The 21919-nt window shown below is 40.7% G+C and overlaps 1 protein-coding gene across 1 annotated transcript; it reads right to left on the reverse strand.

Moving 5' to 3' along the window:
- Positions 1 to 500: 500 nt before the first annotated feature.
- On the reverse strand, positions 501 to 21919 carry LOC143099607 (interferon-induced very large GTPase 1-like). Its single transcript, XM_076262528.1, has 2 exons — positions 21825 to 21919; positions 501 to 10217 (listed from the first exon to the last, which is right to left on the reverse strand). The coding sequence occupies exon 2, from the start codon at positions 10044 to 10046 to the stop codon at positions 3054 to 3056; it is 6993 nt and encodes a 2330-aa protein (XP_076118643.1). The 5' UTR covers positions 10047 to 10217; positions 21825 to 21919; the 3' UTR covers positions 501 to 3053.

Genomic DNA, 21919 nt, shown 5'->3' on the forward strand with positions numbered 1-21919 from the left:
CTCCATTGTACTTGTTTATGTATTCATTTTCATATCTGGTGTAATTGTTTCTGTGACTACAAAGCACATTTAACCTCGGACATGAATGAAAGGATGAAGAGTAATAGCACTTACACCATTTGAAATGTTTTTCCTTACATCCCTTTTCATAGAAACACACAGCCATAATGTTTTAATTGTGAAGGCGAGGCACACAAATAATTAATTGATTTCTTTGGTAAAGGTGTTTGGATGTTAAATTTGTCATAAGATACAACTTGATTTACTACATACAGTGGAAAAAGTTTAACCAGATTTTAAATGTCACTCACCAGACAACTTCATGTTAACTTCATTTTACAATGGTGACACTGCTTTCTTGTCTTACTTGCCAGATTTTCACGTTTACTCTTTGGATTCCAATTTGTATAACATTACATTTTGTGCTGATAATACAACATCATTGATCAATGTTGTGAATAAAACAATGGATGTGCAACAATATTTGAAAAGTAGAGTCGTTATGGTTCAAAAACTTTATGTGGATAATCAAAGCAGTTTGGTTGATGTACATTTGGGGGAAATAATCAGTAAAGACACACAAATGTTCTCACTATTTCCAAAATAAAGTTGCATAATATCAATAAATATTTTTGCTATGTCGTGGATAAACAACCACAAAGTTAATGAGATATTTCTTTATCAAATAAAATGGTTCTTTCAAATGGCTCTATTGGAATCATACAGCAAACCAAACTGTACAAAAAAGAGAGCGGACTTATGTTTCAAGCACAGACATTTACACAGAGATTGTAATTATAAATATATTCATGTTTATAATTAAGCATGACCTTCAGCCCACAGAGCAATGTGCTGTGTAGTCAGACACCTTACACAATGTTCACAATCTGGCAAGCTTGGGACTTTTTTGTGGTCCATCCCTCAGTAGAAGTTACAGAGAATCATAAAAAAAAACAATTCAGGTAAGGGGTGGATAGACACTATGGTAAAACTAAATTTATCTAGGCTTTCAATCATATCAGTGAGTATGAGGGCATGCATTAGTACAGCAAAATGAATTTTACAAGCAAAAACTGATCAACAACTCAGAAGAAACAAGTTCCCCTCAAGTGAAATACGTTTTACTGATAATGATAGCATGTCATTTCATTCATTATTTATCACATCTATCCATGCATATATTCAAGCATTTACTGAAGAATAATTTTGACACTTTTTGTCATTTACAATGGATTAACTAGTTGCAAGTATTCCTACCCATACAAAATATAATTGTTGCCATTGAGAAAAGGAAGATCAGCTGGAGAGCGCTATGGGCCATGTATCTTAACTGCATTAAATGTAAGAGGAGTAGGAGCCACTAATGATGTTCTTTCGACTCCACAGAACCTTGGCCAATGGGTAGGTGAAGATGGAAGCTATGGCTATGGTATAAGCTATGTATAGGTCATGGCTATTTGCAACATATTTGTTCTGGTTGTAAAACTAGCATGAGAGAGTCGCTACACCTGGAGACAAAATCAGGTTTTAAAATCACTGGCGGGTTCTCTTGAGAACAAGAGTTGAGGTTAACTCTTTGCCAGGAAGTGACAGGGACTGTAGAATTACGTTTGTGTCAGAGGGACAGAAAAGGCCATTGGGCAAATAATAATAATAATAATAATAATAATAATAATGGCTTAAATTTATATAGCGCCTTTCAGGATACCCAAGGTCGCATAACAAACAAAAAGGGAAGGGTAGGGAATGGGGGGTCAGAGGCCAAAGGCTTCAGAGAACAGGTGTGTTTTTAGGAGTTTTTTGAACACGTCTAGGGGATAGACTGTTCCATAGTCTAGGGGCAGCAGCACAGAAGGCTCTGTCCCCAAAGGTCCGGAGTCTGGTGCAGGGAATGGTAAGCTGATCCTTGTCAGAGGACCGCAGGGACCGTGATTGACTGTAAGGGAGGAGGAGATCCGTAAGATTCTGGGGTGCAAGTGCGTACAAGCAATACAGGAAGATAGGGCAAAGCACAGGACTGGAAACTCCTGGTGGATGTTGGAAGGCAACAGCAAGTTCCACAGTATATTGTGACTGCTTCGACACCAGACATGGTGTTGTATTTGGAGAGTGAGCGCATTATTTGCCTTATTGAGTTAACTTTTCCCTTTGACGATATGATGGAGGAAGCCTTTGAAAGGAGGAAGTTAAAGTATGCAGAACTAGTAGCAGAACTAAGGGAACATGGCTTGAAAGCACACACACAACTAGTGGAGATAGATGCCTGAGGATTTGTAACACAACACCACAACACTTCTTTTAGATTTTGGTTTTCAAGGATAGTCACTGAAAGGGGCTGTAAAACAGTTATTGCAAGTTGCTGAAAATGCAATCCAACAGCTTTGGCTGAGGCGCTCACAGATTACTTGGGGCCATGATGTATCCTGAATTGATTCTGAGATGCATGAAAACTTGCCACTGTGTTTCTAGAGTGGTACAGTAACTGTTGGTGCCCGCATCAAGGCATGGCGTTTTATTTGGTTAAGTTGCTGACTGGATCAGAAACGGCCACAGCACCAAAGTGGATACACTGAAGAATTTGATTGCACTTGTTGGTATTTGTGGGTGCCCACATCAAGGGTTTTGCGTTTTGTCTGGTTATGTTGCTGATCGGATCATAAACAGCCACAGTAATGAAAAGGAATGTCCAAAGAATTTGATGATACTTCTTGGTGCCTTCATCAAGGGTTTGCATTTGTTTGGGATATATTGCTGATCGGATCATAAATAGCCAATGCAATGAAGAGAACCTTATCAGTATTTGTGGGTGGCTGCGGTATATCTGGTTATATTGATGATTATCATAAACGACCACAGTATTGGACAGAAGATGTCAGTAACACTGTTGAGCGCTCTGAAGGTGTTGTAGGGCCTAATTCAATGAAACACCAATGAAGGGAGGTACCTGGTTGATAACCCTAGTGAAATGCTCTTGACGGCTGTTTTGTTGGTGATGTTTTTTGGCCACAAAGGTTGCTTTTTTCCCCTACCCACAGCACTGTGTATATCTGGAATTATTTCAACTCTTCCAAAGCAGATTGTTTTGTTATTGTTGTCCATTCATTTGGGATACTTCCACGGCCTCTGAATTTAAATCCATACCTGTTCTCCCATTCTTTCTGAAACCTACAAATGAACCATTTCCAGTAGCGCTGCCCGGTGCCATCTGCAGTAATGCTCCATTTATCAAATGGGTCTCCAGCATCTGTGTATGTCTTAAAGTGGATCCACTTATTCTTTGTATGGGCAAAGAAGCTTTTATCACTGTTAACTGATGTGGTGCAAAAATCTACAGAAAAATGGTCTGTGTCATCATAAAAGCACCCAGTCAGAGCCTCACAGCGATGAAACTTAACATTGTGTTTTCCATCATGGTCAGGGATGGTGTTTGTGCAGACAGCTTGGCAGAAAGGACACTGGGCCCAACATCCCTCGAAATGCTGGAGCAGATTTTTGGTAGGTTTCTCTCTCACTGCCTCCACGTCCAACTTTTCATCCTTGATCATCTCTTCCAAGGATTTGGCCATCATGTCTTTGAAGAACTGCCAGTCTCCAATGTCTTCATTTTCAATGCAATGCAATTCATCTCTCTTTATTGTAATTAGATGCCCAATTTTTCTGCAGAACCAGTCAAGCCACATGTGTGCATTGCCTGCCTTCTCGTCAACTTCTATAGTTACTGCTGTACTTGCTGTTAATATTTGATTTTTCATGGCCTGAAGGTGTTCCTGGTGGATTGCATCCAAGTTTCTGGTATCACATCTATATTTATCTACTTTTTCCTGGATAAATCTATCAAAGTATCTCTTTGGGAAATCTAAATATTCCTCATACATTTTGAAGTTCTCTTGAGTTGCCAGATGCTGTAGTATATGATTCTCAAGATTTGATCGGTTGCCATTGAGAGCAGGGTTGTTGAATTTCATGTCATCTGCTATCTGTTGACAGAGTTTCTCATTTGCTGCCTTCAAAACCTCTGGTGTGATGTGTTTACACAGAAAATCAACAAATATCTTTACAGAGCTGGCTCCTTTGCAGTAATTTTTGAAAGACTGGAGATATTTGTCTCTTTGGCTTTCTAAATACGATAGTGGTTGGTTTGCAGTCTTGAATTCCTCATGCATCCTCTGAAATCTTGTAACATTTGTGAGGCACAGATGGACAGACAGGTCCACCCTGAATTCATAGGTAAATTTAGGACTTTTCGGTCTTCCCTCAAATGCAAGGACTTTAGTCTCAATATTTGACAAGATTTCATAGATGAAGTTTTCATCAAAATCCTTCTTATTTTCCTTGGCAGTGATGTATTCATCAATTGCACTTACAACATTGCTTTTGAAAACTTCTACGGAACGGCTGAAAGGACTGCCAAACATCAAGTCCCCAAGCATTTTCAAAGTATTTTGTTGAATGTGCTTTTTTGGGTCAAATTGAAATAAGCCTCTTTTAATTTTGTCTTGGATGCCTGGTTGTTTATGAAACCATTTTAAGAGGACTGATTCAACTATAGCTTTCACATTCAGTGACTTCGGTTTGGGCTGTGAATTCAACACCTGACTTGTCCAGTCAATCCAGAGTTCATCAAATTTCTCCATCACTTGCTCATCCTTCAGGTGCATGTCTTTAAGTGTAGATGCCAGGCTTTTACTCTGCTGAGTCAGTTCATCTGTGTATTGGGTTTTCCTCTTGTCCAGTTCTGACCTGTTTCGCTTTGATGTAAGTAATTCCTGACATTTCTTTATGGTCCCATCAATGAGCTCATCCTTCAGGCTTTCAAAACGTTTGTCAATATTTGCCTTCCACTTTATGAGGGTCTCTTTGTTTTTATCTTCTGTGAAATACTTCTCTATCTCAGTCCTCAGAGGATCATAGACTTTGTCATACTTTCCCATAAGATCTGCTGCAATCACATTCTGAATTAGGTTGCTGCCAATTTGATTCTCCAGCTCAGCCTGAAGGCTCAGGGAATATTTTCTCAGGTTCCATGACCAATCTCCATATTTATTTTCCAAAGAACTGTACACCATCATCTCAACTGTGTTTTTGAAGCTGAACACAAAGTTCTCCTTCAGCAGTGCAGTCCAAAGATCAGAAACCCTACATTTGAATTCTGACAATGAAGAAAATGTACATTTCCTCTGCATTGATGCAGCTCTTAGGAGCTTGATCTTCAGATCTTGAACATTCTGACTATAGGAAGGATTAGGAGGGGCCATGGGAGGATCCCCCTCCAGAAGACTTTTGAAGTAGAATACCTGTGTTTCAATGTCAAAGTGAATTACATCACTGAAGCAACTGATATCATCAATATTCTCTTCTTTTGCTGCCATTTGAGCCATGTCATCCAGTTTCTCCAAGAGACGTCTCCTCCCCTCAACGTTTTTATCTCCAGCTGATGATTCGGCAACATTCTGGTGCACAAAAATGCAACTAGGCGTGATTTTAACCTGTTTCATTCTCAAGAAGGCCTGGACACAAATCTGAAGAATGTCATGCATCTCAGAAGGGTTCTCCCCCATGATATTGATTACTGTTGTATCACCAATTCCAATGATGAAAGTGGCAAGCTCGTTGTCATGGTTCAGTGATGTCTTTACACTGAACTCTGGTGATCGGAGTCCCTCCGTGTCCACAATCAGGACAAAGTCATATCCAAGATCATTTCTAATACTGGAGTCCACTTCCACAAGCTGCATGAAGGCTCCACGGGTGCACCTTCCAGCACTCACAGCAAACTGAAGACCAAACATGGTATTCAACAGTGTGGATTTCCCAGAGCTTTGAATTCCTAGAATGGATAGAACAAACACCTTTTTGTCTCCAAGGCTTTTGATGAGCTCATCCAGGACCGCCTTAATCCATGTTAAAGGAACATGGGCAGCATCCCCATCCATTATTTCAAGTGGATACCCAGAGAGTAGCATTGTCACTCCTATTTTTGGAAGTGTGACATATTGTTCAATGTTTTTCCCATCTTGCATGCACATCTGAACGGCCTCATAGAGTTGACCAACTTCTCTCATAATGTGCTGCAATCCAACTGTCGTAGCAGCCATTTCGTCAGTTATTCTGTCCAGTTTGGTTTGCAGAGAATTTACAACTGATGCTTTTCCTTTATCTTTGGGTACACTTGTCATTTTTCTCCAAGTTGAGTGATAATCCTCTTCAAGCCATCCGAGCTTGTCAGTGGTAAGATCATCCAGGAGGACTCTGAGCCACTGCAACGTATACAGATGTGTGTCTTCAAACTGAGAAGGTGTTGTTAAGCATTCCAGGAATGATCTCATGAAGTCATTGAGAGGAGTGGCTGCATGAAGTTGTCCCTTCCGGATATTAGTCCTCTCAGCTGAGATTTTACTCAGCTGTTCTTCAATACCTTCATTTTCTTTGGATTGCAATCGATATTGCTCTTTGTCTTTTTTGCACCAATCATGCCACAATTTACCCTGTAGTGGTAAAATCGTTTCCTTGAGATTGGATAAATTTACATCCTTCAGAAGGCACATTAAGGTTTGGGCCAGTGCATACCCATCTTTACATGATTGCTTATCCTCATCGATTATGAACTGTTGTTTCCTTGCCTCTTCACAGCACCCTTCAATTGACACGGTCTGCTTATTTCCAGTGAGGCAGTGTTTGATACTTGAAATCAGTTCCTCTGTTAATTCAGCTTGATTCCTATTCTTTGCAGCTAGTTTCACCTTTGTAGGGTTATTTGACTGCTGAAGTCTGTCCGCACTTAAGAACAAGCATATTAAGGGGACAGAGGACTTGGATAGTTTCTGGGAGACCTCTTTAGCGGTTTTGCTCAAAGGATGCTCTGAAAGTAGAAGCACATTGACTGTACTTACTGCTTGAAGAAATTCAAGTTGTTTTGGATATTCTGCAGCATCACCATGAAGGTTTAGAAAGGCCACACAGTCATCAAATACATCATCTTCCTTCCCTCCAGGACAATACCATGCAATCTCCACAACTCCATGCATAAGCAGGCTGTCTGGAGTGCTGCCTTTGCAATGACGGTGGAAGAACATATCATGCCTCTGTTTGCTAATGACACAATTTAATATCTGTGACTTGGAATTGGAATCAGAAACTCCCAATCTGATGAAGGACACAATTGGCACTGGTGTATTGAACATTTGTCTGTTATGGTACTTTCCACAGGTGTCAGATACACCTTGTATTTTGCTATGCCATGATTTCGTGATGTGTCGGAGTGCCCAGAGGGGGAATTCCACTTCACCTGTATAGGGGTTGGGCACTAAGAAGGGTAGGCTAAACTGACATGCCGAGAGCTTTGTAAAGATGTATTGTCGCAAGAAGTCATTGGAACAGTGGAAAATGGCCATGTGTACATCCATGGGATGAACCTGTGCCTGTCTGCTGCTCAGCACTATTTCCGATTTATCATCAACATCAAAGAAGTCATCATCATTCTCAGGATTTGCACAATCCACCTCAAAATTCAAGATAGTTGCTTCAGGTTTTACAAATAGATACCTGGCTCTGTAGTCCAACGTCATGAGTTTGTAGAGATACAGAGAGCTCAAGTCTTTTTCTGTTGTGGGCTCTTTTACACTCAACGATAATCTGTCTGTGACAAGAACATTAGATTTTGTCATCTTTTTGGGGTAGGAGTCTTGTAGACCTAACTTCAGAAGCAGATCCATGAAGTTGCTTGTGTTTTCACTTTTGTCAATCACTGATGTGTTGTGCTCATCTGTTGTCTGAACCTCAGATAAAATTGCCAATGGCTTCATTAGAATACTTTCCAGCTGACTGACTGACTCCTCCACTGTCATACTTCCATCACTCATCTGCTTACCCATTATGATGGAATGTAATGCACTCTCCAGGGATTCCCAATCATCACGTTTTTTCGCAATCACTGATTCAATGTGACTTGAAAGCTTGCTCTTTAGTTGTGTTTGTATGAATTGCAATCTTTCTCTCTTTTCTTTAGGTGAAATAATTATGTATGCGTTGGTGGAAACAGTCAAAGCCGTATGCAACAGGTAGGCCTGTGCCCTAATGGAACACTGTTCTTTTAGAGAGGGTAACATGTTAAATGCTTTTTGCAGTTCAGACTGCAAGAATATGATTTCATTCATACACAGAGCATGATTAAATGTCCTATTTTCTCTGTTGTACCCTAAAACTGTGATTATGGATAGTACCAGCAGTTCAGTTTCCTTTTGATCATTTTCTCCCAAGGTCTTACAAAATGATTTAAGTGAGAGAGCCACAGTTTTTGTAGCTTTTATGTTTGCACTGTGTTCCTGTTCAGCAGACCTGAAGGCATGATTGCTTTCCTCCAGTTCTTTTTTGACAGACTGCAAGATTCTGCTTAGGTCTGAGTATTCAGAAACAGAAACTTGGTCATGGGAGTCGCCTTCAGTTTGGTAAGCCCAATTCACAATGGTCTTTCTGTTTGGGAAGTTCTCCACTGTATTATAAAGATACGGTTCCAACAGAGAGCTTGTTAAAATTCTTAAGTTTACAGCTTTGGATTTGCTGTTTGCTATAGCCACTTCAAGCAGATAATTTTGAAGAATCTCATTTGAGAGGCATTTCCGAAACCAGATTTTGTGGGATCCTGTTTTCTCAAAGAGACTGTTTTTGAAGTTCAACAACTTTGTCAAGAATGTTTCACAGTCAGTGGCAGTCCATCCCTTTACTGACTGAATCAGAGTTTCTGCTTTTTCCTCTTCCAAAAGAATGTTCTCTCCCCGCACCTCTTCCACATTTTCTTTGGTAATGTCTGTGTATGCCTCCATCAATATTCTGCTTAAATTGGACACATCTTCAAAATCATCTCTGTGGGAAGCCAGCACTATTTCCCAGACAGGAACCAGGTTTGTTCCTCTGTCAATAAGACTCCATGTTCTGTTTTTAATGGCAAGATGGGTTTTCCACTGCAAGTAGTCATCAATCTCAGCAGGACCACCAGTTTTACTGACTGACAGCTGCACTTGACTCATCAGGTCCTCTCTGTATTTCCCTGTGAAAGACCCCTTCAGCTGCGTGGAAGATGTTGCTACTTTGCCTGAGACAGACAGCGTACCAAATCCAAATCCAGCACCACAGTAAGCATCAAGAGATTCTGAAGTCAACTTTTTTACCTCTGACAAATCAGTACTTCTGAAGCCTGATGCAGAAGCTCTCCACCAGAAAACTCCACCAAAGTGTAGAGGGCCCTGGTTCACATGGGACCCGTATCTCTCAAAAAACCCTCCAACTTTGCTGGTTTGTCTGCAGTCATTAGAATACAAAATGACCTTCTCAATTTCTTTAAGGGCATTAATAGCTCCAGTAGAAAGTTTTAGTCCATCCTTCTGAAAAAATCCAGATGCAAGTGGGATGTAGTTGTATTTTGTGTGCAGGATGTAGGATTCTTCTTGTGAATTTGAACTTGTTTCCTCTGTCTCGCTGAATTCATTTTTTTGTACTCCAGAACCAAAGCTGAAGCCTTTGAACCCAATGCTAAATTCAGAGCTAAAGCTATAGCCTAATTTCTCCATAACCTTGTGAAAATGTCTTTCTGATTTGTGGGATGAAAATTCTTTTTGCTCATACCTGGTACATTGCTTTGGGCTGTTAAGTGAAAATGAATCTGGAATCTCAATGAGCTGCTCTCTTTTCATCAGCAAGTCTACAGGATTACCAGTTTTGTAAACACCTTCCAAAGCCAGACTTCCTGATGCATTCTTCAGGACATCTTTATCTGAAATCATCTCAGATGAGGATGTTACTTTCTGTACAATGTCCAGATGTTTATGCAAGTTTTCTATGACAACTTTTAAAGTTTGACCAGTTTTTATCCAGCTTTCACTTGGGACATCCAAAGCTATGCAAATCTTCTCTTCCATGTCTTTGACTTTAGCATCATTTCGATCTTTGCCCTCTTTAACCCAGTTCTCAAGCTTCCTTAGACTTTCCTTAACCTGAGCTATATATTTTTCTGACAACTCCTTTTCGGTCTGCTCCTTCTTGGATAACTCCATTCCGGCCTTTCATGTATTCTTTTTTCTTTTCAAAGATGTCTCATTAGTCCCACAGTTGACTTATTTTTGTAATTGTAAATGTTGTCAAAGGTTTATTCCATATTTTCTTAATTGTCCTATTGTCTGAATTCCAATTGGAAGAATTAACAGGTCTTCAACGTGTCACATTTCCTAGAGGATGAAATAAATTGACAGAAATGGAATCAGTCATAATGAAATATATGTTGTCAAATTCTACGGAGCCTGGGAGGTGTCATTGCAAGGTATTTTACATTTTACTAAATTGTGCGCACATTTTACTAGATTGTGCGCACAATTTTGTATATTATGTACTCATTTTACTAAATCGTGTGCACATTTTACTAAATTCTATGCTCATTTTACAAAGATTCAAATGAGAGCACGATTTAGTAAAATGAGCACACAATTTAGTAAAATGAATGCACATTTTCTGGATATACACAAAAAATATCTTGCAATGACACCTCAAGGGTTCCATATATATAAATGTCAATGTCAATTTATTTATATAGCGCATTTACAAAACAACAACAGTTGACCAAAGTGCTGACTTATAATAATACTGAAAATAACACACATATTAGGCTATACAATTTACTTTCAGTAAAATTGTATAATTGTATACTTTTTTATACCATCATTTTAAGCATGAAAAAATCTGTACAGGAAGCATATTCATACATTATTGTCATATGTCAAATTTTTAGCCTTATAGCTTTAGCTGTATGGACTTTTTTGTTGTTGTTTTGTGAATTCTCTTGATGACATGTAGGCTACAGATGGTCCCGACAACTGCACAGGTGACCATACTAATGCTCAAAACGCTCAATGAATAATGTTTGGTTTAACTATCAGTTCATATTGCACAAACCACAAACACACTGCCAGAAAGAAATAATTCCTTCATGCTTCTCTGGTAAACAATCTTGTGCATCAACGGTAGAGAGACATAGTTCACCGGAGCAGCACAGATGTTAAATCCTTAGATTTTTTTTAAGGTGCCAACATACAAGGGACTAACATTTCAACGTGCACCCACGTCTTCATCAGAGTCTATTATGGAAGGCATAGGTGGTGGTATCCTATTAAGCTAAACAGGATCATCTGACAGGTGTGTAGAGGGCGGTACCTCAGTCTTCCTATGACTACCATAGAAGTAGGCTACACTCAAAACATTATCAATCCTGAAAGTGTAAATATGTTAAGCAGTGGTTATAGACACAGGGACAATATTACAGATATAAAAAGACATAGAAAAAGCAGACATAGAAATCACATGCATGGTAACATCAAGTAAATCCCAATTCCAATAAATACTCTCATCAGTATAAAATGCCATTAAGATCAATGCAAAAAGACTAATCTAAGTTAATTTAGTACGTATGTCAGTCTACAAGAAACATGATAGATTTAATTCCTCATTAAGGCCATGAGGTTCCAGTGTGTCTAAAGTAAATATCCAAAACGAATTTTTAATCATGTCTCTGGAGGGTGTGGTGATTCTTTCTCTCCCGCATTTTAGTGAAGCTGGAGAGCCATGGTTAGCCTGCATATACAGTAATGTCTTGCCATGGCATAAGTGGTATTTTTAGTATGTATTGCTGTTTTGTGTTCTGATACTCAGATTTTTAATTGACGTAGAAGGGAAGAACGATCAAAAGTTAAAGACTTTTCCCAAGCGTTTTCAATATCTTCTTTCGCATACCCCCGTTGAGCAAAACACTGCGCCAGTTGAGATGCTCTAGACATAAAGTCTGGGGTGGAGCTGCAGTTTATTCTCACTCTTAAAAAGTGACCCGTTGGAATATTGCGAATTAAATGGGTAGGATGGTTGCTGTCTGCTCGGAGCAGAGTATTTCTACTCAGCGCTTTTCCGTAGATTGTAGTTTGCAGTGTATTGTTCACTACTTTCAAGATTGTGAGGTCTAAAAAGTCAATCGAATGGGAGTCATGCTTAGGGTTGCCACATTTGATTTGTGAAAATCCGGGACATTCATTGCCGACACCCCCCCCCCCCCCCCCCCCCAAAAAAAAAGGTATGATTTTGATCATTCATATAATTCATAGTTATACTAGGCCTATTTCTGGTTTTAAATAATAACTTATTAACAAATGCTGCAAATGTTACTGTTTAACTATAAATGGTGCATTCATTGTCACTTTAGGTTGCTGAGTCTAAACGGTTCTTATAATGCCCTTTCACCTGCTCTTTTAGCTAATCCATAAAACATTAAAAATAGGCTACTATGCATTTTAAGTTGTTATCAACCCTGTCGGAGTTGTATAGCCTACTGTGTATCTCTTTCTCTTCGCCGCTGGCCCTGACATTGATTGTAGACCTATATTCTCCTCCATCTCGCCCCCCATTTTATCAAACCAAATCGAACCATAATTTATTACTAGGCTACCCTCTCCAATCTGCTACGCACTCACTCTCTTGGACATGCTGCGCGGGGCTGGTAGTTGCTAGGTGATGCTGATGGTTAACCCTTAGAACCCTAAGCTGTTTTTAGGGCATTTTCACTACCTTTATTCATAAGGATTTATTCTGGTCATTGTAAGTGCCACACACATATATTATATATTGTTTTTTTCAGGAGAGTTTAGGCTATTCAGATCTGCCATCATTTCATGTATTAATACTAGCATTGATTTTATTTTGATTTTTAAAGAATTAAAATATAAAAAATGTATTATAAAAATTCTTATATTACGACATGTATCCCACCACTGCAAGCTCACAGCTCTACATGCATTTCATGTGTGTGTAGGGCAGACTGTCCTGAATCGGGCAATATAATTGCCATGTTGGAGGGATACTCTGGGGCTGAGCAATTTACAGAAATATTTGCTGTGTGATTTACGGAAATAAATGTCATTTTTTATTTAGTGATGAAAAATGACCTTTCTGCGCTCCATATCTGTGACACGAACTGGTCTGACCTGACTTGACCCGAGGTTGCGTGTAAGCCTGCGTGCCTGTGTGTATGCAGTCATAATAATTCTCAACTCTTTACTGCATTGCCATGAACAAAGTAAAGGCAAAAAAGGTGTTTATTTGTTGAACAAATTGGGATGCAATGTCAGCCTTGAATTGGATGCCATGCAGGAATTTGCTAGGATCTCAAAACCGGAATATGAACATGCTTTGCCATAGAGAAACACATGATAGCATTGGATTATAAACATGCTTTGCCACAAGAACAGACACAAACGTGGGGTAAGTCCAGCTATATGAAGTTATTATTTTGCTGTCACTTTGTCTGTTTTATAACCCAGAAGGATGTACTTGGTATCAAATGATAGCTCTGAGTCTCCTCTTTCATCTGACATGCGTGGCATATCTATGCGATCACGGGTCCGCGAGTAATTCAAACGAGAGTAATGAGTGTGCAGCGTTGGTTTGTGTACATGACGTTATTATTTTGCAGTCATTTCGTCTGGTTTTATAAGCCAGAAGGATCGATAAACATGGTACCAATGGATAGCCCTGTGCCCCCTCTTTCATCTGATATGCTTGCCATATCGATGCGATCACGGGTTCGCGAGTAATTCAAACTAGAGTAATGTGTGTGCAGGTGAATGCAGAGAAGTATAGACTGTAAATATGATGCAATTTGATTTAATTTCATGATTTTTTTTAATTTTCATACTTGATCGTACAGACAAGTGTGTAGTCTCGTTGGAAAGCCCCACTTCTGCTCTGTCGTGCAATAAAGGTTTCATCTCGCTGCGATGAACCGTTCCGGAGCAATGTGACAGAGAAGAAAGGGTGTGTTTTTTGACGCACTTTGCGTCAATCGGGTTCTAAGGGTTAAGGTAAACTTTTGTTTCGCAGGTCTGCATTACAACCAATCAAATACGCGCATCCCTGCCTCCGACAGCTGGATACAATCAAGATAACTTCAGAAAAATAGTAGGATTGCAGGAGCGGAACGTAGGTTTTATTGAAAGTGAAACTAGGGAATACTTTAAAAAAAAATAGAAGTGCATTTGCACCAAAAAACGGGACATTTGGTGTCCCGGGAAAGCTTATCAATTTTCCGGGACAGACATTAAAAAAAGAGAACAATCCCGGGAAAACCAGAACGTGTGGTAACCCTAGTCATGCTCCATAGTAAAAGATATGTAGTTAGAGGTAGCATAAGACAGAAAGTCGTTTAATTCCTAGTACCTTTCCATATTAAAAGCACATCATCTATATATCTGTGCCAAAGCACGATTCTTGAATGGAAAGGATTAAGGCTGTTGAGCATGTACTTATCTTCCCAACGGCCCATGACTAAACAGGCATATGATGGTGCGAATGCGCTGCCCATCGCCGTACTTTGTAGTAGGTGGAACCTTCCTGATTTTTTGAAGAAGCTGTTGGAAAGTATTATTTCAACTAAGCTAATCAGAACTTCAGGCTAGCATATCCGACATTTAACTAATGTGCTACTAATTTGTGCGATAATTTGTAATTTGCAAAACTATCATCCGCCATCGTAGTTACTTATCAGCATTCTCCGCAGACCAAGAGCCTAGCCTGTTAGCTTAGCTTAAAAAAAAGATGGAGGATATTGGTTTTAGTTTCTGCAAGTGAAGTCCCACCCACAGATCTGTAATAGGTATGTAGCGTGAGTGGGTAAAAATGAGAAACGAGTGTTTGTAGTCTCAAGTCCTCTACAAAGATATGGGACTTTCTGCTTATAATGACGCAAAATTATGATTTTTACATCATTGTAAGCAGGAACTGCAACACTGAAATCCGTATTTTCCCATCTCAGGGGAAAGTGAGGGAATAATGCACGACCATTCAAAAATTTGACTTGAGTTTCTAACTATACTAAGCTTAATGCAAATGGGTGAAGTGTCCCTTTAAATTCGTAGGAATTGTCTATCCGAAAATATGAGGCACGAAGTGTAACATACCTTATTTCGTGGACAGAATGCCTTTTGTGTGTCAAAATACATAGGCCTACTGTGACGGTGATGTAATTGCAGGTAGCCATGGTTTGGGGTGGTGGGTAGCCTGTAAGGTTCTTTGTTAGGTACGAAACCAAGTAACATTGTAACGCCTGTTGTCCACAAAATATACAAATCAGTTTGCATTGGGTAGATCCCAAACATCTATTTGCATGCGGCCTCTCTCCTCGGTCCTCCAGCGTGTGCCCCGGAAATAGTTCAAAGCTCGACATCATTGAGGATGTTTCATTTGTCTAATTGCAACCAGAGGAGGGGAGAACGAGGAGAGAGGAGAAAGGGCCGATACGCGAGGAAACAAGACCAAACTATGCGGAAGCGTTTTCAGTCGGAATTGTGCGATCACTGGTCCAAGCCATCGATATAGAATGGCTAAATGTCTCGTCCGCGCTGCTTGCCAATGAAGGTTGACGTCCGCACCTCGCGGCCATCTTGCCACAGTCAGCTCGCTAACTCAACATTGTGTTTCAATGGTGCCTGTAATGACAGGTGTCATTGTTATAGCCTGGGGGCATTGTTCTGCCTTTAGTAGAAGAAGAGCCATCAGGTACCACAGAGCCCACTAGATGGCCGCCGGTGATGCCGTTGGAGCAGTAGGGGTTAAGTCATTTAGAGACCTCAGACCAGCTTCAGACGAGTCCAGGAAGTGACGTCAATTCCGGAAATAAGTACATAATTTACTTTACTCTTTATGGAGAATACAGCGGGGAAAAACATGTTTTCTTTTACAGTTCATTGAGTTGGAGTACAGTTGGAGACTCCACCATAAGACATCTAGCCATTCTATATATCTATGGTCCAAGCTGCCAAGGTGAAAAGTTCCCTCCCACGTCTGTCAACTTTCGGTTTCAAACAAGTTCGTAGTGATTTATTAGTGACAATAAATGACTAGATAGACCAAGAAAAGATCTTTACTGTATATCCTGGAAGCGATATTTTTTTCCCCAGGATGGTAGGGGAAGGTACCGTCTTTTTCGCCTCTGATTGGCTACAAGGGCTCTCGCCCGATTGGTTATTTGATTTGGCCATGAAACGTCATCTCACGTTCATGGCAGGCTGTCGGCTAGTCTGTTTTGATCATCTTTACAACAGAAGTAGCCTAAATGAAGTCAATCCAACAGGCTACTTGAGCGCTATAGATGTGTTGGTCGAAATAAACATAATACTTTGACACACACACACACACACACACACACACAATAATTACTAATGTTTAACATGCAGTTAATGTTGATGCACTACATTGTTTAGGCTATTAGGCTACTTTGAAATGACAACTATGCTGCAAGCATCAGAGTTTGTAGGGAAGAGATTAGGCCCTTTCACACTGGCAAAATTGCCGCGATTTTATGTACCAGAATCGCGGAACGATAGACGAGGCGGAACGGCGGGACAAAGGGTCTCGCCAAATTTACTACCAAGCCCCCTAGACATTTTGCCGAGTTTTTTCGTTCCGCCACCAGTGTGAATGGGTCAAGGCGGAAAGGGGGAACGTGGGCGTGGGAAGGGGACGTGGGCGGGGGTGTCTAGTGACGCTATGCAACCCACCACCGGGAGATTTAAAAACACACACAGCTGATCAGAACGAAGAAGAACAACAACAACAAGGAGAAAGAAAACATGGCACACTGGGGAGACCAAGAAATCCGGACGCTCCTTGCCCTTAGGGGAGAAGATGAGGTGAGGCGCCACATGAACGGGACAGTAAAGGATGGTCTATTGGAAAGACTGGCCGGAAAACTCCGCGACCTCGGCTATGCACGGGACAAGATGCAGGTCACCAGCAAATTAAAAAGCCTGCAAAAAATTCAACAGCGTCAATGACCACAACGGCAGAAGTGGCAGGGGGAGACTGGATTGGCCATATTTCCACCTCTGTTGTGCGATTTGGGGGAGCAGCCACTCGGCCAACCCTGTCGCTCTTCAGAGCAGCATGGAGGCGACACCTGCATCCCCAGCACCCAGTGTCTGTTCTGGCGCCGACACCAGCACCAGCGATTCCAACACCGAAAGCCAACAATCAGCCACCGATAACCAACCAGGTAAATTCGTAGGCCTACTCATTTTCGCAATTGCAGGCCATAACATTCCCCTGTGTGTTTCACCGATTTGTTTGCCTATGAAACAACTCAACTAAGTATCCAAAGGGACATGCAGTCGCAGTCTTCCCTTATGCGGGACATGATTGCAAGAATACCAGCTCCTGTACCAGAGCACAGCACCCCACGCCACTACCGTGCACCTGCTGCAGCGTCATACCACTCTCCTCCGCCACCATTCCCCAGCTTCCACATGGATGAGTCACACCATGGGCCGTCTGGGTCTTATCAGCAGCTGGACTGATCATATTGTTGTTTTTAATTTTGCGATTTTTTAAAAACATTTTTTAGCACTGCATATTTTGCAGTTATAGGGCTCTATTTTTGGTATGGATGGTCTTTTTTGTATGTTTGTAAATAGTTATAATACACTGTTGCACTGATGTTTCATTTTGCACTTGTAAATAGTTAATGTTTGTAAATAGTTAGGCTATAATATGCCTACATTGCACTGTTGGATGTTTCATTTTGCACTTGTAAATAGTTCAAGCACATTTCTTTCTATTAAAACATTTATAGTTTAATCTTCCTGTGTACTTCACTCATTTACATTCGCCAGACTTCACAAATACAGCCTAAGTCCGCGGTTATTCAAATGTGGACGTCTAATCGGTGAAATCACACTTCTTATTGTAATGCTTAATGCATTGTATACCGATTGCTTTGGTAACTGCACCTGTTTAGAATATTGTGGACTTTAATGCTAGGAATGCCTGCTGTATTGTTCGAGGACAGGCGATAATGCTCAAATTACTTTTTATTGTCCGAAGACGTTGCTCGCAAGATGAATCCGATTCTATCGAAGCATAGCACTGCACGATGATGCAAAGCAACTTCAATTGCATCTGCAAGGTAGGCCTACTAAAGATGTGGGCAGCAGCTAGCCAAAGTGTTGTCGGTTCTCCCGCCATGGCTTTGAAAATTACACACCTGCTGCATCTGAAGGGTGCATAAGGCCCACGCATATCAGTCTACACGCCCCCTATTGCACGTCACGTTTAAATTTGCTAGCTGGTCCCACCCATAGGTCCTGTCTCCTGGCTCCCCAAATCGCCGGGACTTGTGAACAGATCAGCAGGCCGGCAAATTTTCACCTCATTTTCAGACACACGTTGCGGCAAAAAGACGTCTCCTCTTCCCGCAAATTTTGCGTAATCTCTGTGTGAAAGGGCCTATTGTTTCTAGATTCTAGATTCTCCAGATCAGCACTTATGCAATATGTATGTATGTATATATACTTTTTTGATCCTGTGAGGGAAATTGGTCTCTGCATTTAACCCAATCAGTGAATTAGTGAAACACAAACAGCACACAGTGAACACACAGAACACACACAATCTCGGCGCAGTGAGCTGCCTGCTTCAACGGTGGCGCTCGGGGAGCAGTGAGAGGTTAGGTGCCTTGCTCAAGGGCACTTCAGCTGTGGCCCACTGGTCGGGACTCGAACCGGCAACCCTCCGGTTACAAGTCCAGAATGCTAACCAGTGGGCCACGTTTGCCCACTACATATTAGGTTCACAATAAATAAAATCTGTCATATTTGAGTTATACTGTGGTGTCTTTTATGCAATTGGCTGTCTGTGGCTTCATTAATCTGTGGTAGCCTATTACAAATTATTATACCTTTACTTTGGTAATAATTTGGAGGTAATAGTTTAATTAAATAGTTTCTGTTGAGCAGGCAGGATACAAGTTAGGACCAACACATCTCTCGTCACATCAGGGAGCCTTAATGAACTCTGTGTTGACTGTTCTGTTATTGTGCTGCTGTTCTAAGCCTATTTGCTGGTTGGGAAAACTTGGAGCCTAACTGTTAGAGGTTGTTGTCAGTGTTACTCCCCTGCAGTGTAGGCTACAATAGTCATTAACTGTGTCATTGCTTTCCATACCTAGTTCCCTCTGTAATTGTGTGTATTATTTAATGGACCTTAAGTCAAAGCTGAGCAGCATGATGATGCATCATTAGTTTCCATTAGTCTGGAATAGGGACAGACCTGCACTGCACTACACACAAAATGCCATTTGATTGTATTGCATACATCTTAAAACCCAGGCAATGCATACGTCTGCTTATGTAGGCCACTCCTTAATAGGATAAAGCAGCGCGCCACGGAAAATTAACGAAAGGCGGGTCAGATTTGTACTCCCAAGTTCACATTCATCACAAAACTCCCACAAACAGCTAGGACTAATCTAAACACGATCTAAACATGTTATAAAATTGTGAACTTGGAATATAAATCTGACGGCACGCACTTCGCTTTTCTTAGTAGCCTGTTGGATTGATTTCGTTTAGGCTACCGATGTTACATGGCAACTGGCTCCCATGTTAAATGGCTGCGTTGATGACGTTTCATGATTGATGACGAGTCTTTGACAGATGTGGCCGCTTGCAGATTTGTCACTTTCTGATATACTAGAGACGCACACAAATATGCATGACATGTTTAAAAGTCAAAATTGTATGTAGTACTACATGCACTGGACCATTAATATGCCACCTAAATAGCATAAATTAACTTCTCGTGGGTATCGAACCACGAATAAATTGACCTGTTTGCTTGGTAATCAGACGTCTATCAACTTGCGCCACGAGCCAGCTGACGGCACTCACAGAAATTGACTTCAGTTGTATGATTAAAAGAAGTCAGCTAACGTTATGATAATTGTAAGTTAACATAGCTGTTCATGTTATCTGGCTACCATGTTATCATGCTACCATTGCCCAAGCCATTTAGTAGGCCTTCAAAGTATCATGGTTAAGTTTTACAAACGTTTCACTGAGGTTAGGCTGTGGCCGCCCCTACCTGAAGTGTCTGTAGAGCAAATAAATCAGCAAAAAAATCAAATAAAAATGTGTATCCTTGTGTTGTGTAGCCTATCCTTTTGTCCAGCCTATTCTTTTAAGAATTCAGTTCATGAAACACAGGCATTGAAACCCACACTGCAATGGGCAGGAGAAGTCTATAACGTGTCCATATTTTACACAAAATTTCCGCACAGGGAGAGTCAAAACTCTAAGGGTTATAGACTATTAACGTTAATGTTGCTGACATGTAAACATGGGTTTGATATTTTATTGATATTTTATTTCCCAATTCACACGTTCATGCTTCTCTTGTGGCACAACAGGTTAATGCATAGGCCAATATAGCCTATTGCTTTTTCACGCAGTCGACATGGGTTCAATCCTCCCCATTACACGTTTCTTTTTATTATTATTTATTTATTTTTAGACCAGCAACGCTTCCTCAATTTAGGCTACAGATACTAGGTGGCCACAGAGAGCCTGACCAGCAGTCAGTGAAATGTTTGAAAACTTAACCATGATACTTTGAAGACCTATTGGCTTGGGCAACTGCTGTAGCAAGACAAAACCATCAGCCATGCATGTTAACTTGCTACAATCGTCAGCTGACTTCTTCAAATTGTATAGACTAAGTCAAATACATTTCACTATGACTTATCAGCTGGTTCGTGGCGCAAGTACATAGATGAATGGTTATCATGTAGCTTAAGTGGTTTCATTTAGGAAGCAGGTTCGATACCCACGTGTTATTATTAGGCTATTTGTATTTATGTTTTTGGTGGCATATTCATGGTCCAGTGCATGTAGCGTACTACAGACAATTTTGACATTTAAATATGTCATGCATATTTGTATTTGTTCGTCTCCAGTTTCCATCAGAAAGTGACAAATCTGCAAGCGGCCACATCTGTCAAAGAAACGTCATCACTCGTGAAACGTCACCAACGCAGCCAGTTAACATGGGTGCCAGTTGCCATGTAACACCGGTACTTCTGTTGTAAAGACGATCAAAACAGACTAGCCGACCATTTGTCATGAACGTAACATGACGTTTCACGGCCAAATCAAATAACCAATCGGGCGAGACCCCTTTTAGCCAATCATAGACGAAAAAGGCGGTACCTTCCCCTACCATCCTGGGGGAAAAATATCGCATCCTGGAATTATCATGAACTATCATGCAAACTTTAAAAAAAAGTTGATACCGTTTTGTTCACATGTTAAAAAATATTTATTAATGTGTCGAGAACTATCAAACATGACCTCATCCTAAGTTGGCTATCCTATAACCATCAGGGAACGTTCCCAAAAGGTTCGCAGACAGTTGCACAAAAACACCAAAAACATGCTGTAATGGGACGTTCTGGGAACATTCTCTGAAGGCTACATAACACAAAACCTTTAGAGGAGGTTACCAGAACTTGCTTTCGTAATGAATGTATTTGATACACAAAAGACATTCTGTCCACGAAATAAGGCATGTTACGCTTGGTGCCCATACACGCACACAAAATAAGCATAGGCTCCGACTTAACTTATCCGAATTGGTTAAGCTATGATCTACTCGAGGCGCTCGCTCGCACTCACGGCTACTATCAATGAAAAGGAGAAAAAGCAGCACTTTGCATATCATTATCATTGAAATGCGTCTGTGCAATAAAAAGACTGACATGCAAAGTGCGGCATTTTCTCCTGTTCTGATTACCTGTAAGTTTGGCCCAGCTCTTAAAGCATAAAAAGAGGGATTGTGTGAAGCCTGCTCCTGTCCTTGAATGCAGTCAACTAACGACTGTTTGTCAGATTATTAGTTAGTTACCCAATCTATCCATAATCTCTTAATAATTGTTGACATTAACATCTCAATGTAATTTGGCAATTTGTTACCTGTATGTTGTTCCGGTAGGTTGCTTGCGCTGTGCCTCGTCGCACTCTACAGCTGCTCAATGCGAGACTGAATGACAATCGGAAAGTGATCTGAG

This window comes from Alosa pseudoharengus, unplaced genomic scaffold (genome assembly GCF_046254945.1).
Source record: "Alosa pseudoharengus isolate Yale_2024_CS ecotype anadromous, Long Island Sound unplaced genomic scaffold, YU_APseudo_1.1 YU_APseudo_1.1_scf_10, whole genome shotgun sequence".
Taxonomy (NCBI): domain Eukaryota; kingdom Metazoa; phylum Chordata; class Actinopteri; order Clupeiformes; family Clupeidae; genus Alosa; species Alosa pseudoharengus.

Bases quoted from the DNA above. Each gene is read 5' to 3' on its own strand.
- LOC143099607 (XM_076262528.1), bottom strand. From the start codon at position 10,046: ATGGAGTTATCCAAGAAGGAGCAGACCGAAAAGGAGTTGTCAGAAAAA.